Source organism: Diplotaxodon limnothrissa, linkage group LG10, assembly GCF_057381915.1.
Source record: "Diplotaxodon limnothrissa isolate DT_005_m linkage group LG10, D_limnothrissa_male_GT1.1, whole genome shotgun sequence".
Lineage (NCBI taxonomy): Eukaryota > Metazoa > Chordata > Actinopteri > Cichliformes > Cichlidae > Diplotaxodon > Diplotaxodon limnothrissa.
The window spans coordinates 25,509,838-25,527,325 of NC_140605.1; the positions used below are offsets into that span (position 1 = coordinate 25,509,838).

Sequence of the window (17,488 nt, forward strand, 5' to 3'; positions counted from 1 at the left end):
AATATGTAGAGCAAAATGTTCTGAAACGGCTTCACTTCAGCTTCGATTGGAGCCGTGCTGGGGGCGGAGTCTGTGAATTTACTCTGTTGGTGTCATAGCCCCTGTAGGTGTTCAGAGTTAAGAGGTCAAGAGTTAATGTTTCCATTGTAACACCTCCAGATTTGACAGAGAAACACTCATTTTTAACACTCGATTTTAACTACTATCATTTTACACCTCAGAGTTACATTAAAAGAATGTGACTCTGCTTAGAGTAAAATTAACTCTACTTTTGCAAGAAGACCATTAACACCAAAACATTTAACACTTTTGAATTTGCTGTGTAATTGCCTGATTTCGACAGCTGATCTAGTTTAGCAAACAGAAGTGCAGAAGATAATTAGTCTCAAGAGGAAAATCAGCACACCCTGTGCAGAAAAAAGCCACAATATGTCTGCTGACTTCTTTGAGTTTTTTACTGCTTCCTCAGGTGACTATTTTATGACTTTTTACACCTCGAAAATTATGTTCCCGCACAACTAAACTGAAAAATGCAATTTTACTAAATGTTAAATTGCATTGCATTTTCCCCAAAACTAAGCTGATAATGTAGTTTATTTGTTTGGCTTTTTATTCCTTGCTTGAAATTCTGCTGTCCATACATCCATAGTCTTAATAACTTGTGTAATTTAGTGTATTCCAGTACTAATCTGGACTAACTGAACAAACTTTCAGTGACAATTAAAATGAATGAGGATCACCCAAACACTCAATATTAACTTGCAGCTTTGTTAACCCAGCAATATCATAGCATTAACTTATCATTGTCCTTACTGCGCAGGTTCCTTGAATGCCTCCTATTTAGGGATTGGTACCGGTGTCCGGTGCCATTGTGGAACCGGTTCTGACATAAGCGGTAGTAACCAGACCGAAAAGCAGCGCACAATTCGGTGCTTCATTTCGGTGCTTTTTTCCCCTGAAAAATCTAGCCAATCACTTCCTTTCCAAGGATAGTAGGCGGGCCCAGGTACGTACGGGTTTTTTTTAGAGCAGAGCTAAAATGGCGAAGGCGAAGTGCTCGAGAGTGTGGCTGTACTTCACAGCAAAAGATATAAACTCAGCAGCCTGCAACAAGTGCTTAAAGGTAATAATGTGCAAAGGAGGTAACATCTCAAATCTAATGAAACACATGGCGTCGCATAGCGTTTTTTTAAAAGCCGAGAAATGCCCCGAATTTGATAACTTGCAGCAAGACATCACACCGAGCACATCTACTGCGGGTTTTGTGCCTGTTCTCTGAGTTAGTAACATCCAAGAACCCGAAGAGGAGAGTCTGGCCCCTAGCCCTGCCAGTGTAGCAGAAATGATAACTGATGATGGCAGCAGCGCCTGTTCTTCTCTGGGTGAGTATCTTAGCCTCATAGTTACATGTGGCTGTCTTCTTGTTTGATGGCAGATACTCCCTTCACCCTGGCCAAAAAGGCTAAAATGACGAAAGAAAAAGTGGACAAAATTCATAGGGCAGTGACAAAATTTATAGTCAAAGATCTCCATCCATTTTCAACGGTAGAGTCACCATCATTCAGGTGAAAAATGATGTATTACTCTGACATAAAAAATAGACTTTATAATACTGTAAAGGTTAATATGTTCATAGCTGCTTAGCTTTGTAAGTCTTCTCTAAATATTATAAGTAAACTATATTTGAATAAAAAGGTGAGCTATATGTTTTTATTTTTTATCTGGAAGAAAAAAAATTAACGAAAATTCAAATGCATTTTCTGTTTATTCTGGGAGCTGGTTTATATGTTTTATTTATTTTATCTGAAAAAAAGAATTAAATTTCAAGTCAAAAACACTTTCTTTTTATAAATTTGTTTTTGTTTTTTTAATTCAGGGAGATGTCCTCTCCCCTTAATCCAAGGTATCAGCCCCCATCCAGGAATGATCAATCCAACACACTTATACCTGCTTGGTATTGCGTGGAGAAAAGCAACCTCATCCAGAATTTGGCACAGGTTAACAAGGTCGCTATCACCTGTGATGGATGGAGCAGTATTGCTCAGGACCATTTCCTCACAGTGACTGTTCACTACATCTACAAAGGCAAAATGAAGCAGAATGTGCTTAGCACTGAAGCAGTTTATGAGTCACAAACTGGTCCAGTTGTCGCTAAAGAAATATCAAGCGTTGTGGAGCAATTTCACTTGGGAGGGAAAATAATTGCTGCCACTGTAGACAATGCCTGCAACATGGATGTTGCTTTGAAAAAAATTGGACTTTTTAAAAGTGAGATGCTTTGCTCATGCCCTCAACCTGGCCGCACAAAAGGTGTATGACATTCCTGCAGTTTCCACCTGGTGTGCCAAAATCCGTTCAGTTGTGGTGTGGCTCAAACGTTCATTCTTGAGCAAAACTGTGCTCAGAGAAAAGCAGCGAATCCTGAGTAAGTAGCGCATGAAGTTACATATTAAGAAGTATTGTTATTCATATTACCTTTGTTATAGTAATTTAAAATATGTTTGTGTCTATCTGTGCTTTAGATTTGCCAGAACATAATGTAATTCTTGACGTTAAGACGCGCTGGAATTCTCTTTTCCTAATGGTGGAGAGATTTATGGAGCAGTTTGATGCAATCCAGGCAGCTGCTCTGGATCAACAGCTGAGGAAGCCTATTGAGAAGGACAAGTAAGTGAATGACATGAGCATCACTTGCAAGAGCTAAATTACGTCAGTTACCTTTAACATTGTGAATATTTTTCAACAGGCTAGAAAGGTTCACGCACACTGATTTAATCAAGGCAGAGGAGTTTATTAAGTGCATGCAAGTCCTGTACACGTCAACCATGTGTGTCTCAAGTGACAAGTCACCCACATGCAGCCAAATCATCCCCATCCTGGCCAAGCTGGAGGCACATTTCAGACGATGTGATGAAGACAGTGTTTTCACCTGTTCAATAAAAGAAATTCTGGGGTAGTCTGCAGAAAAGATATCATATACTGTATTTGCAGACAACGTCAATGCGCATGAAAAATAGGGTTACCTTTTTTCATTATCAGCTCCTATGTTATATCTTGTTTTACTTAAAGGATGAAAACCTTCAGAAATTTCTGAAGGAGGCCACGATGATGGACCCACGTTTTAAAGGCAGGCTAGGTGGTGAGGCAGCTACTGACATCTGGGACAGGTTGGAGAAGGCAGCAGTTGCAAATGCCACAGCAGCAGTTGCGCAGGTATTTTCATTGTGTGTGTACAATCTTGTCCTTCTGCATCATGATGTAGTTTCTATGTTGAAGGAATGCTCTTTTACTATCTGTGTGTCCATAGCCTCCCACTGAGGACCCCAAAGCACACAGCGAGGTGGATGATGCTGACATGGACAAACCAGAAAAATATGTAATTTCAGATTTTTTTCTAACACAACCACTACATTCTAAAAGTGATCTTTATTTATTTTGCAAACCTCACAAATCTTTTTTTGTTGTTTTTCAGCTAAGTAAAGTCCAGAAGTCACCCTTAGAAAAGCTGTTTGAGGATGAAGACAGAGCTTCAACAGGCTGCTTCTCAAGCGGGTAGAGTCCCCTCAGTCACAGAGCAGGTACAGAAGGAGTTTCAAATATACAAAAGACTGCCAGGAATTACCTCTGGACAAGACCCTGTGGCCTGGTAGTGGGGTAAGAGGGATACACTCCCCAATTTATCTGCCCTATCAGAAAAATACTTGTGTCCCTGTCATGGTCCTGGGCCATGTGGGCCCAGTATTCTTAGTTCTTTGTATTTTTGTATTTCGTTCCTTATTTAGGCCATGTCTTCTGAGTTGCCCTGTTGTGTTGTTCCTTATGTGTTTTCCCTTCGTGACTCTTACCCCCTGTGTGCCCCTCTGTGTATTTATGAGCCCTCGTCTCTCTTTGTGCTTTATTCTATGTGTTCCCCAGCCCGTTATGTCTGTGTTTTCCCCGTGCTCTCTCTCCTCCTGTCTGAACCTCTGTGCCTGTACATGTCATGTTCAGTTCACCCCGCCCTGTCTCGTTAGGATTATCAGTATCACCTGTGTTCCCCGTGTGTGCCCACTTTCCTCGTTTACCCTCTGTGTATTTCTGTCTGAGTCTCCCTCTGTTCAGCGTCGCGTTCTCCCTCATGTTGTGTGGATCTTCCTGTGTCTTCCTGCGAGTGTTAGTTTACTTTTCCCAGTTAGTTCTGTATGTCCTGTATTCTACCGTGCCAGCATTAAAGCTGTGTTCTTTAAGTTTATCCCCGTGTCTGTGAGTCTGCATCTTGGGTCCTTCTCCTGCCTGCCACACAACGAACCGTGACAGAAGAACGCGACCACGATATGGACCCAGCGACTCCTGACAGAGACGTAATACAAGCGGTGGAGTCGTTATGCTACCAGTGGAGCCGAAGCTCTAGCGAGGAGGAGAGGGAGGAGTTACTTTCCTCGTTGGGGACAAGCGTCACGGTTTTTCCCTGGTTATGGGAGGCGCTACCCCCTCTGATCTCGGACTTCCTCCGCACCATCCTCCCAGCCTGCCCTCGGCAGCATCAGCGGTCCGGTGTGCGGACTGCGTCACCACAGCCCCGTGGCCGCGCAGCCTCCCCTCCGCCTGCTGTGAGCATACAAGTCGGCACGCTGAGGTTCGCCACGGCACCACACTCCTCTACGCTGGCGCCGTCCCTCTACTCGCCGGCTTCCACTTCGCTGTCGCAGCTCAGTCGTTCACCCTCACCGCCTCGACCGACCTACCCGTCTTCCGCTTCCTATCTGGCACGGATGTGGTCAGAAGACGAGGAGCCGGTCGCCACAGAAATCGAAGTTTCATCCACGACCACCTCAAAGAGGAAGCGGCGTTCGCGTCGCCGTCGCCCAGCGCTACGGCATGTTTCGCCCTCCAACGAGCCACACGAGGATGCGGGGGAGGTCATGGATTTCGACCTGGAGGAGCGGCAGCGTGCAGCATGCGATCAACTGGATGAAGAGCTCCGGTGGAAGCCGTGGCTAGCTCCTGACTATGAGGAGATCTTCCGGGGAACCCGCCTGGCTCTCGGGGGTCCCCTGAGCTTCCAGGAACTCTCATCTACCGCTCCATCAGCACCCAGTTCACCAGCCTCTGCGACGCCGCCCGGCGCGCATGAAGCGCCGTTGTCTGGTTCATCGGGAGCTGCAGTCAAGAAGGAACGGCGTTCACGCCGCCGTCGCACCACCCCACAGCCGGACATTCGGACTCCTAATTCACCTGCTGTGGTGAGTGAGGACTCTGTGTCTTTTCCAGACATTATGACTGTTCATTCAGGAGCTGTGTCTTGTGTGGCGGAGGTCAAAGCGAGCTGCTTATCGCCTGCGCAGCCACCCTCAGTTCAGTTAGCACCCTCGCAGCCACCCTCAGTTCAGTTAGCTCCCTCGCAGCCACCCTCAGTTCAGTTAGCTCCCTCGCAGCCACCCTCAGTTCAGTTAGCTCCCTCGCAGCCACCCTCAGTTCAGTTAGCTCCCTCGCAGCCCTTCACAGCTCAGTCGGCTACCCTCCTGGAAGCCCCCGCTGCCTGGTATTTTCAGCATCGGCATCTTTTCCCGTCAAGATTTATCGCTAAATCATTCGATCCTCCCTTAGGAGAGAGACTGCATCCTCGCTGCCTTCACCCCAGTACACCAGTGTCACCTGGGTCTCCAGTGTCACCCCCAGTTCAGTCTCCAGTAGCTCCAGTGTCACCCCCGGTTCAGTCTCCAGTAGCTCCAGTGTCACCCCCGGTGCAGTCTCCAGTAGCTCCAGTGTCACCCCCGGTGCAGTCTCCAGCAGCTCCAGTGTCACCCCCGGTTCAGTCTCCAGTAGCTCCAGTGTCACCCCCGGTTCAGTCTCCAGTAGCTTCAGTGTCACCCCCGGTTCAGTCTCCAGTAGCTCCAGTGTCACCCCCGGTTCAGTCCCCAGTAGCTCCAGTGCCGCCTGTAGCGCAGGCCCCAGTAGCTCCAGTGCCGCCTGTAGCGCAGGCCCCAGTAGCTCCAGTGCCGCCTGTAGCGCAGGCCCCAGTAGCTCCAGTGCCGCCTGTAGCGCAGGCCCCAGTAGCTCCAGTGCCGCCTGTAGCGCAGGTCCCAGTAGCTCCAGTGCCGCCTGTAGCCCAGGCCCCAGTAGCTCCTGTAGCCCAGTCCCCAGTAGCTCCTGTAGCCCAGTCCCCGATAGCAGTACGGTCCGCTGGTCAGCTTAACATCCAGCCAGGGGTCTCGAATCTCTCTGGCTCTGCATCAGCTCCTGCTGGGGGCTCGGATGAGCTCATCCAGGACTCCGCGGCTCCCACGCCGCCATCTACCTCGTCAGCTGGAGGGTCCGAGGGGCCCGTCCAGCCTCATGCCTCGTCAGCTGGAGGGTCCGAGGGGCCCGTCCAGCCTCATGCCTCGTCAGCTGGAGGGTCCGAGGGGCCCGTCCAGCCTCATGCCTCGTCAGCTGGAGGGTCCGAGGGGCCCGTCCAGCCTCCTGTCTCCGCTGGAGGGTCCGAGGGGCCCGTTCAGCCTCCTGTCTCCGCTGGAGGGTCCGAGGGGCCCGTTCAGCCTCCTGTCTCCGCTGGAGGGTCCGAGGGGCCCGTTCAGCCTCCTGTCTCCGCTGGAGGGTCCGAGGGGCCCGTTCAGCCTCACGCCGCATCAGCTGGAGGGCCCGAGGAGCCTGTCCAGCCGCCACCTGCGACCGCCTCGTCGTCGCCTGGTCCAGCTGCATCTGCCTGTGCTTCTGCTACGCCTGGGCCAGCCTCTGCCTGTGCTTCTGCTACGCCTGGCCCAGCCTCAGAGTCTTCGTCCTCGTCTGGCCCAGCCTCAGAGTCTTCGTCCTCGTCTGGCCCAGCCTCAGAGCCTTCGTCCGCCGCAGCCTCAGAGCCTTCGTCCGCCGCAGCCTCAGCCTGTGCTTCGCCTGGTCCCGCCTCGACTGGTCCTGTGCCCACCGGGCCTCGGCCAGTACGCCTGACACTGGAAAGCCGCCGCCGCTGCCTTCCGCGCGGCCGGCCCCCTGAACTGCTCCGTCGTCTCCTTCGCCGCCGCCGCTGCCTTCCGCGCGGCCGGCCCCCTGAACTGCTCCGTCGTCTCCTTCGCCGCCGCCGCTGCCTTCCGCGCGGCCGGCCTCCTGAACTGCTCCGTCGTCTCCTTCGCCGCCGCCGCTGCCTTCCGCGCGGCCGGCCTCCGGACCAGCTCTGCCACCTGTGCCACCCGCCTGGTCGGCCCCCCGACCGTGTGACCCGTGAACTCTGGTGCCTGTGGGCTCTGGGTCGGCCCCCTGAACTTTATTTTGACTATGGTCATGTGCTCCCGTGTTTTCTGTTGTTTACTTTGTTTCCCGTTCTGGTCCCTCCGTCCTGGTCCCCCGCCTCCCGCCCTGGGTGGGTTGTTTTCTGTTTTTGTTTTTGTTTCTCGGGTTTGGGCTGTCGGGAGCCAGCCCTTTAGGGGGGGGGTGATGTCATGGTCCTGGGCCATGTGGGCCCAGTATTCTTAGTTCTTTGTATTTTTGTATTTCGTTCCTTATTTAGGCCATGTCTTCTGAGTTGCCCTGTTGTGTTGTTCCTTATGTGTTTTCCCTTCGTGACTCTTACCCCCTGTGTGCCCCTCTGTGTATTTATGAGCCCTCGTCTCTCTTTGTGCTTTATTCTATGTGTTCCCCAGCCCGTTATGTCTGTGTTTTCCCCGTGCTCTCTCTCCTCCTGTCTGAACCTCTGTGCCTGTACATGTCATGTTCAGTTCACCCCGCCCTGTCTCGTTAGGATTATCAGTATCACCTGTGTTCCCCGTGTGTGCCCACTTTCCTCGTTTACCCTCTGTGTATTTCTGTCTGAGTCTCCCTCTGTTCAGCGTCGCGTTCTCCCTCATGTTGTGTGGATCTTCCTGTGTCTTCCTGCGAGTGTTAGTTTACTTTTCCCAGTTAGTTCTGTATGTCCTGTATTCTACCGTGCCAGCATTAAAGCTGTGTTCTTTAAGTTTATCCCCGTGTCTGTGAGTCTGCATCTTGGGTCCTTCTCCTGCCTGCCACACAACGAACCGTGACAGTCCCAGCCTCATCAACGCCTTCTGAAAGAGTTTTCTCTTGTGCTGGGCATGCCATCAGCCAAGCGCGATGCCGTATAGCTCCATAAAAGGCTAATATGATTATCTTCTTGCAAAACAAACTGCTAAACATCACAGGTTTCATGACAAAGTTTGTGTTTTCAATTGTTTAAGCACTGGTTCCAACCAAAGATGTTATGTTTTATTGACAGAAAAGGCTAACTTTGTTATAATTTTGCTTAAAATAAATTACTGGGAAAAATAAAAACACAAGAGGTTTTTCCACGAAGTTTGTGTTTTTTATTCTTTAAGCACCGGCTCGAGCACCGTTTAAGCACCGGCACCATTTCAAAAGTACCGTTTTGGCACCGGTATCGGATAAAACCTAAACGATACCCATCCCTACTCCTATTGTCAGCTTATTTGAAGAATCTCTAACCTTGACAACATTGTGTTAGGTACAAAGACCAATTTATCCCTACTAACAATTAGTGAACTTTAGAGCGATTCTTAAGAATTTGGCATGTTTTTTTTTTTCTTTGCAGGGGGGGAGAGAAACAGAGTGAGATACAGAAAGGAAAGACCAGGAATTACTGAGCTACATTGAAAACAAATAAACAATCAATCTGATGGTGGTGGCCAGTGCTGACTGTGTTGGGCCTCGACAATAAATCAATTTAAAGTAAACACTGCCCCTAGTCACTAAGTATAATCTGCTCTGGCGGACATTAATTTACCAATTCTTTATCATCAAGCAAAGGGTTTTGCTAACTACTGTAGCTACTGTGAGCTAACTACCTAGCTAGTGTGAGTCATGGATAGGGTCACTTTAGTCAGACCAGTAGTGACAAGCCAGTAATGTTTTGTTAAGGTTACCACAACATCTTAAAACAGATATAATAAAAGTTTACAGTATTTACAGTATCAGGTAGGTTTATACACAGAGGGTTGACAACCTGTGTCATTGTGAAAAGTTGGTATAACAAATTAAGTGTCTGGATGTTAATGTATTCAGCTAAATAACTGGTTATCTTGCAAACAAACTGAAGAAGAATTAGAATGTATCAGAAGACAACAATTTTGTCCTACAAGGGAGTATTCCTACTACAATGAGCCAAAAAGTAAAAACTGACCAACCAGAAAAGAGCTAAAATCTAATCTCCTGCCCACAAAAACTCCAATTAAGCAACATAGGCCTAATTTACAAAGATGGGCAAACTAACACGAGGCCATAAATGCAGAAATCTGCTAATGCATTTAAAGTTTTCCGGTAATCTACTAACAGTGCACTAATTTATAAACAAAACCCAGCAGTTGATTTCAGTAACGACCAATGCAATCTAACAAGAGCACTACAAAAAAATAAATAAATAAATAAACATTACCCTCTGTTTGTGCTTTTAGAACAACCTGAGGCAGCCAAAGGAGAAATTTTTATAAAGAGGCAAACTAAGAAGAGGCTGAGGACTGTGTGGGGTCTGAGAGTCAGTGTCTGCATAAATATAACACCTCATTATGGATCCAGAGAAGGTATGATAGGTAGGTAACAAAATATTACAAACTAAGTCTTTATGTGACATCTGAACTGTGCAGAAGAAGAAAATACACATTATTCACCTTCAAAGGCTGACCCATATGAATATTAGTGAAGTTACTGTTACTGCGCCTCGTGTGTAAATCTACTCAGTATTCTTGATTTTTTTTTCCTGCATTCCATGTGATGTTGAAGGGATTCATTAAAGTTTATTGCACATTGCAACATTCAGATAAAAATCTAACCCACTTCTTATGAGTACCATTAGTTGCTGTATTTTGACATTTCAATATGGTATGTAACAGATCCAATACCTCTGAGAAGTGAAAATGAACATGAATGGTATTCTTTCCGCATGCAAGACTGTGGAAGATATGCAGACTTTTACCATTGTTTAATGAGCTCTGTGTAGAAATGTGACTAAAACACAGCAAAGCCACCAGCTTGTTGTAGGAAAACATAACTTGGCTGGATGTAATACCCAGCGCAAGGCACGTCTTTCTCTTGCTAATTCCGACTCCGCTCAGTTAAAGTGAGTTCTGCTCTGTTTCATCAAAATACCAGTATTCCAGAGGACCAGAAATATACCCAGGGCTTGGACTGAGCTAAAATTTTCACATCATGCTCATAGATTTGAGCAATCCATCCCCAACAGTGACAACACCTTTCCCTGCATTCTAACTAAATTTACACTTGCAGCAGCAACTATCATCAGGTGCAAAATAAAACATCTTTTTTTTCAGCTTTGAATGAATGATGCAAGTAAATTACCTACTGCAAGCCTTAGTAAATCATGCTTGTATGATTTTTTTTAAATACTTTCCTCCCAAAATTTGACACTGTGTTAGGGACACTCCTACAAATACATATGCAATATTGCCTGTAGCAAAAACATCTGTTCATCCCTTTCATTCAGAAAACTGGCACCGATGTTTCGTACATCATGACTGACTGACTGAATGTCTTTAAGCTTGCCTCTTGCACTCATACTAATTCAAAACCTAGTAGCAGTTCTAGGATGTGGCCAATCCAGAAAAGAAAATGCATACATTTGCATAATGTCTTCATCAGATCAATGAGCACAACTAACACTCTACTACAAATGTTCCAATTGACTCTCGGCACTATTTAATTCAATCACATATGTCAAAAACAGGCCCCTAATCCCTCCAACTCCATTTTTATTTTGATAAGTCACATAAAAGTGAATATAACTGAATGTACAAATGTACAAGAGCAAATACATGCAATGCAATCCTAATTATTTGTATGTTTTTCATTTAGAAGCATTAAAAAGTGACCTTGTTGAGGAGTAAATATTTAATTTATTTGATTCAGGAGAGAGAGAGACCGCAGTCAACCACTGGGCACTGGTAACAAATTATCACAATCTTCAATCAATTACTTTCATCCTCCGGTGCTCCCATCAATTTCCTGCCACTGCATACCAAATACGTTTTCTGCCAATATGGGTTTATATGTGCCCTGCAACCAACTGTCCAGGGTACACCCCACTGTTTACCCTATGACTGCTGGGATAGGCTCCACCGCCCCTTGGACCCTGAACTGGATAAGCAGTTAAGGAAATGGATGGACGTATGGATGGGTTTATACACTATTCTGCACATTCATTCAATTAACGCTAAACTTCTAAAGCTTGAAATATGTTTAACTTTGTCTAGAACCACCTTACTGTTTGTTTTTTAATGAGCCATCAGCGTGGGCCTCTGCTTTTCAATATGTGCTTTCTATATGTCAACATGAACATCTGTGATGAGAGGTACAGCATATGGAATCGCCTGTCATTTTTAGCCACATAATATAGTGTTCAAGGGGGAAAAAAAGAAATCAGCTAATAAACATCTTTGGTGGAAGATAAATATGAAGAAAATCCTCTGGGTCACGTTTAGGTTGAATAGAAGCAGGCACAGATAACTGAGACAGCAACCAGACTGCATATCATAATGGGCCTAATGCTTACAGATGAAGTCGCTTGTCAGATAGGAAGCAGTCAGCCAGGAAATATTGCCTTTACAGTAACTTCCATACAAACTGCTCAATCTCACTGCCATGACTCCAATAGCACAGAATATCATGTGTGAATGCTTGGGCCATTTGTAACACACACACACACGCATGCACGCACGCACGCACACACACAAAAAGACTTCATCTTCATGAGCATTGCAGCTACGTGTCAAACAACACCTTTCACAACAACTCAGCCAGCAACTCAAATGGACTGAGTAAACAGAGAGTAAAGCACTGAAAAAAGGCAATGTAAAATAAACACTGCAGACTGCCAGAAAATAAATCTGAGGTCTCTGCAACAACTTGTTCACTACCTGTACCGAGGGATGAAACTATCTCGTGGCACTCTTTAATCATCAGTAGCATTGCAAACATAAAAATGTATTGATTGTGTTTAATTAGTTTGATAGAACAGCTGTGCAGAACTAGTCCACTGGTTAAAAAACAAAAACTGCTGCCGGGTAAACGCGAAGGGTTACTTAAAGACAAGCTTCACTAATCACAAACATACAGGCTGATAACTAGTACTATCAAATATTGATTTAGGATCAAAATAATGGTTTTGGCAGATTAACAGATTAGCCAGACCTGATGCCCATGAAAAAATCTCAACCGTACTTCTACTAAAACTCAACAGCCAAGCTTACAGGGAAGGTCAAAAATGTAAATGATCTTTGTATGGCTAACTGAGCAATTACTTCATTGTAAAGCAGCACACAAGTCACAAAACATTACTTACTCATTTCTGACAGGAGAATAAAGTGGGTTGGCAGCCATAATTATTAACCTGACAACTATATTTTTTAGCTTACTGACAGGGTGTCATTTTGAATGAGTGACTTCAGGTGCTTCTACTTTCTATTTGTTAGAGTTCACGAAGGAAGGCAATACACAGTGCAGTCAAGTTTATTATTATGATTATTAAAAGTCTTCCTTTATTTGAACTATGCTTTTCTTTCCCCAAATTCTGTAAGCTAATGCTTGTCAGGCCCTCAGCTAGTTGCTAAATAATCTCTTGATAAACACAACAACTGAAACACTTTCAAAAATGCAAATCTGCCATGCTTTCAAACACTTCAGTATAGTACAGTGGAGCAATATATGTCACAGTTACATCATTATCATAGCTTTGCCCAAAACTGACTGCATGGTTCATTTTATGGGAGGCATTTAGATTTGAATTACTTTCCAGCAGCATTTCCTAGTAATCAGAAAACTAAAGTGTATGTCAGAATAACAGAAGAAGAAGAAAAAAAAGATTTTGTAATGGAGCACAACATGGCATATTTTGAAAAATGCTGTTTGGTTTGAACACAGTAAGTGTACTCACATTGATCGATGTTCCCGTCTGCTTTCCCCTTCTCCTGCAAACAGAGAACACACACAAAACTGGTTATTACAGGCTTGGAGGAGTGAGACAAAAACAGCCCTTTCTGCAGCTTTTTGCAGACCATTCGTTACCATGCCGCCTTTTCTTTTCTAGGCTAAGTGAAAGATGAGGGCAGAAAACAAAGGTGAACAGATGGAAAGAGAATGAAAGGAGAGTCAGAGTGGGAATGAGAGAAAATGCTTGAAAGATGACAACAGAAAGACGAGAGGACTTTCACTAAACTGGGTACCAGAGTCAATTTAATCACCCTAATTGGAAACAGACTTGCCAGCAGGCTGTTAGAAGGCAGGTGTCACCATATTGTAGTGGAATGTTTATCCGGATGTTGAACAGTCGATACCAGCAGGATAAACTGTGATTTATTTCCCAGTTCTATCAGTGAATCTGATATTTAGATGCACTTTTAAGTTAGTCTCATCACCTTCATTCATGGCATTCCAAATATGCTAAACTAGCGTTTGGATGATGAAATTAGGAGCAATTATGTTCAGCTTTGAGGTACATAAAAATCAAATTTCAAAGTTAAGCAAACCAGGTGCTGAACATGTTGGAGGAGAGGAAAATTATCCTGTAGCATAACTGAGCAATGGCAGTGGTAGAAAAGAACATCTGTGACAATATTACGGCCTAATATTTAAACGGATGTCAAAAGCAATGAAAGCATTAGGTGCCATGCAACACAAATGAGAACAGAAATATGTAAAAGTAAAAAGAAAAGCGGGTAACCATGAATTAATGATGGCATAAATGGAAACCATTTGGCGTGTGAAATGGTCGAGCTCAAAAACATCATACTTTTTTTCAAATTTTGCTTTTAGATGCAATCGAGCTGACCCGTACGTGCAAACTATGGGCGTGCTTTTAGTTGTCAGCATTATAGTGTGCGCTTCGTGCTTTTTAATAACCGATCGCTGGTGTTTACAGCGCAAGGTGCATGAATTGTACCTCGGCTCGAGATGCAATTTCACGTACGTGGGTAAAACAAAAAAAGATCGACACGCTGCTTTAAAAATAGAACGGAAACACGTCTTCCAATGCAAAAACCCCTTCTGAAGAAGCCAATACGAGGCAGCAATTGAATTGTTGTGACATTCTGCATTCTTGTCCCTCAGTGTGGATGTCACTGGTAATGAGGCTCAGTGATAAAACTTGCGTGCAACTGCGAGGCCTTCTTGGCTTCCCAGGAGACCGAGAGCCTCACGAGAAACGCAGCAGTTTTAGTAGCTCCTGTCATTGCCTCTGCCTCTGTCTCTACATCTCTATCCCTCTCTCTTCCCTCCCTCTGCCATCTGTCCATCTTAATTGCAGACGTGCTTCCTCATCATGGCAGGATAAAATTGAGTGTGCTCATCAGCACCGCCTTCCATCATCTCGAGTGCTGCTGTTTGATCAATTGATTAGAGAATCAAACCAAGCATAGAGGTGAAAGAAAGGCTACGTCTTTCTTTCTAAAAATACTGTCCGCTTGTTACAGTGGCTCACCGGGGTTCTTCTTGCTTGCCACCATATTTTATACATTCAGCTTCGGGGGAAATTAATTTAGTGATAATGACGTTTACTGTGATTTGATCGTGCAAAGTAAAAACCAAGTAAAAGCCATAAATAGTGAGTACTGCATGCTTTTAGTGGGTGGAGAAATGTAAATAACTACCACCAGAATTTCATTTGAGCAAATAGGGCAAACCCACTGGGTTTCAACTAGGGAGGATCTGATGCTTTTCTCTGCCATTTTTCCTTTGGTTATAGAGGCTGATTAGATGGCTGTATTTTTACTGGAAACTCCTGCAGATTATGTGATAAGACTATGAAAATGCCACAAGACACACACAATAGGGGAGACAGAGGATTCAACACATTTCAGCATCTCGAGCCTGAGGCTGTTTGCTTGACTTGCATTCCCTATGGCTTATAGCGCAGATGTCTCTGGCATTATATAAGATGTACTATAAATAATATTTTCATATATAAGACAATATTAGAGTATGGGATTATTAAGAGTATTCCACGTAGAGTCTTGCATTAGCAGTTCTTTGCTGTCATATGCTTCCAGGTCAGTTTATAGATACTTTTGAGACAACATTCCCCTAAAAATGTTTCATTAGGCTAGTCCCATGTAACTTGATAAAGTTCATAAAAGTGACGCATTGTGCTGTTATGAAGGAAAGGATTCTGTAACACGTTCGCAGCATCCTCTAAAATGTTTACTGCAGAAAAACCAGGGAAGAAACTCGGCCAAATAACCAAGAAAAGCAGTTTTCACAGGTGATGAACTCAAACAGTTAGTTAAATAAATGCTAGCCATTGGAGAAAATAATTTCAACCAATTCCAAGTGCCCGAAAGAAAAGAGTCAGAGTATGCAACTGCCACACAAATTATTTTCTAAGTATCATTTTTCTGGAGAAAAGAGTTACAGTAATGATGGCTGTATGATAAACACCACTGTTACAATCTGAAGAGGGTGGAGGAGGATTTAATATCTCTACCTCCAAGCAGCAAGTCATATCCATGGAAAAGAGAGCACGCAAGCTGCATTGATGTGAGAGAAAATATAAGCTCAAGTACTTCTTAGCTTATATTGTAACCTACCATAGGAATAAAAAGCAGGGGGTATTATTCTAACAACAAATGCTGTATGTGTGCAGAAAGACTGATTAAGTTTATTTCTTTATGTTACACAACTCCTTTGTTCACAAAGGCCAGAAACTTTTACTGTGAGACAGATTTCTTCATTAAGAAAACAAAACAAAACTAGCACTAGTTTACTTAGAAAAAGAATAATAACACCGGTCACTTTCACAATTACACAGTCTTTTCTCCACAAACTGCTTTCCAGCGATGTAAAAGAACGTTTAATATGCTTTTAACAGCAGCTCTCTGCTACACAGAAATAAGCTCATTTAAACTTGGAGGACATTCTTCTTGTTAAAAGGCATTTTTCCCTTCCTATTGTCGCCAAAGTGCTTACTCATAGGGTCATCTGATTATTGGTGTTTCTCTGCTTTCTCTGTATTATTCTCTTTACAGTATAATTCACCAAGAGGAAACCGATGTTGTGATTTGGACGTGAATAAATAAAATTGAATTCAATTTACATTACAGTAAATAGGGGGCGTGTTGAGTCTCTGACAAACATGAATAAATAAAGCATCACCTGGCTGGATTTTTATCTGTGCAATAGCTTTTCGTACTAAATGAGCAGTCACGACACTGTGAGCAGACTGAAAATAAAAACTGTGCTTCTAATATTATGGTATTGGTATCACAGTTGGCTTCATATTTGCATTTCTCAGTACTTTTTGTTGCAAAGTTTAAATGTACAAACTGAATAAGAAGGATTTTGCCTGTGCAAACACATCTCCGAATGCAACATGCTTCCACCTTGGATGCCATTTAAACACCCACACGAAACAAGAACCTGACACTGCCGCCACAGAAACTGACATTTTGTGGGAATGCAATTTGAACAACAGGGCAATTCAAGCCAAGCAGTGCCCGTTATGAAGTCTACTTGAATATGCTTTCTCCTCAATCTCTTAAATGTGTTGCTATCCAGGCATCTTTCACGAATGCGCCCACTTTCATTCTATACATCTCTCTCAAACTCCTAATTTTAAACAACAACAAAACTTTTTGCTGGAATGTGATTATTGAAGACCAGGGGCCCGTTCTTCGTACGTCGCTTACTACATCCAAGATCAAATGACACATCCAAGATCAAATCATCGCGCTAACCGTGAGCTCGCTAATCCGGTTCCCCGAACACACCTGCTGTTGACGATTACTACAGCTGGACGCAGTAATGTGACATCACTGGGTGTAGTAAAAGGGGCTACGCATCGATAGTAGAAACATTGATCGGCAACCCTCTGATTGGTCGGCGAAAATGTCGAAGGAGTGCGCTCGGCTCGGTATTTTTCGGCAGCAGAGCAAGAACTCCTGAGTGAGGGATTTCAGGAGTTTCAGAGTTTAATCAGAACGCAAGGGAACACTGCAAAGGCTGCAAAAGCAAGGAGCGAGGGCTGGCAGAAAGTTGCTGACAAATCAAACTCGTAAGTAATTTAATAATAATAATAATAATATATTGGATTTATATAGCGCTTGTCAAGGCACCCAAAGCGCTTTACAATGCCACTATTCATTCACTCTCACATTCACACACTGGTGGAGGCAGCTACGGTTGTAGCCACAGCTGCCCTGGGGCAGACTGACAGAAGCGAGGCTGCCATATCGCGCCATCGGCCCCTCTGGCCAACACCAGTAGGTGGTAGGGTAGATTTATCATATCACACCATATTATCCAATATTATATTACATTACATTATATTATAATATGTTATATTTTATCCTCTTTCACATTAGAGCCACGACAGGACCCACTAGAACATGGGAACAGGTAAAAGTGAAATATAAGAATATCCTACAGAATGGTAATATTTATCACTTATATTGCTTTTAGTCTCTTGGAAAGAGACCCTGGAATAATCTGTTTGTTTATAACAGCAACCAAGAAAAGGGCAGAGGAAAAAAAGACAGGTGGTGGTCCT

The 17,488-nt window shown here is 44.3% G+C and overlaps 1 protein-coding gene and 1 pseudogene across 1 annotated transcript in view; one reads left to right on the forward strand and one right to left on the reverse strand.

Annotated features, from left to right (window-relative positions):
• Positions 1–17,488, reverse strand: part of fstl4 (follistatin-like 4) — a 215,420-nt gene that overhangs the window by 193,451 nt on the left and 4,481 nt on the right. Inside the window, exon 2 of the mRNA XM_085363999.1 lies at positions 12,884–12,917. Coding sequence (XP_085220125.1) covers positions 12,884–12,917 — 34 coding nt within the window. The remainder of the gene's footprint in view (positions 1–12,883; positions 12,918–17,488) is intronic.
• LOC146624538 (uncharacterized) lies at positions 1,867–3,650 on the forward strand (annotated as a pseudogene).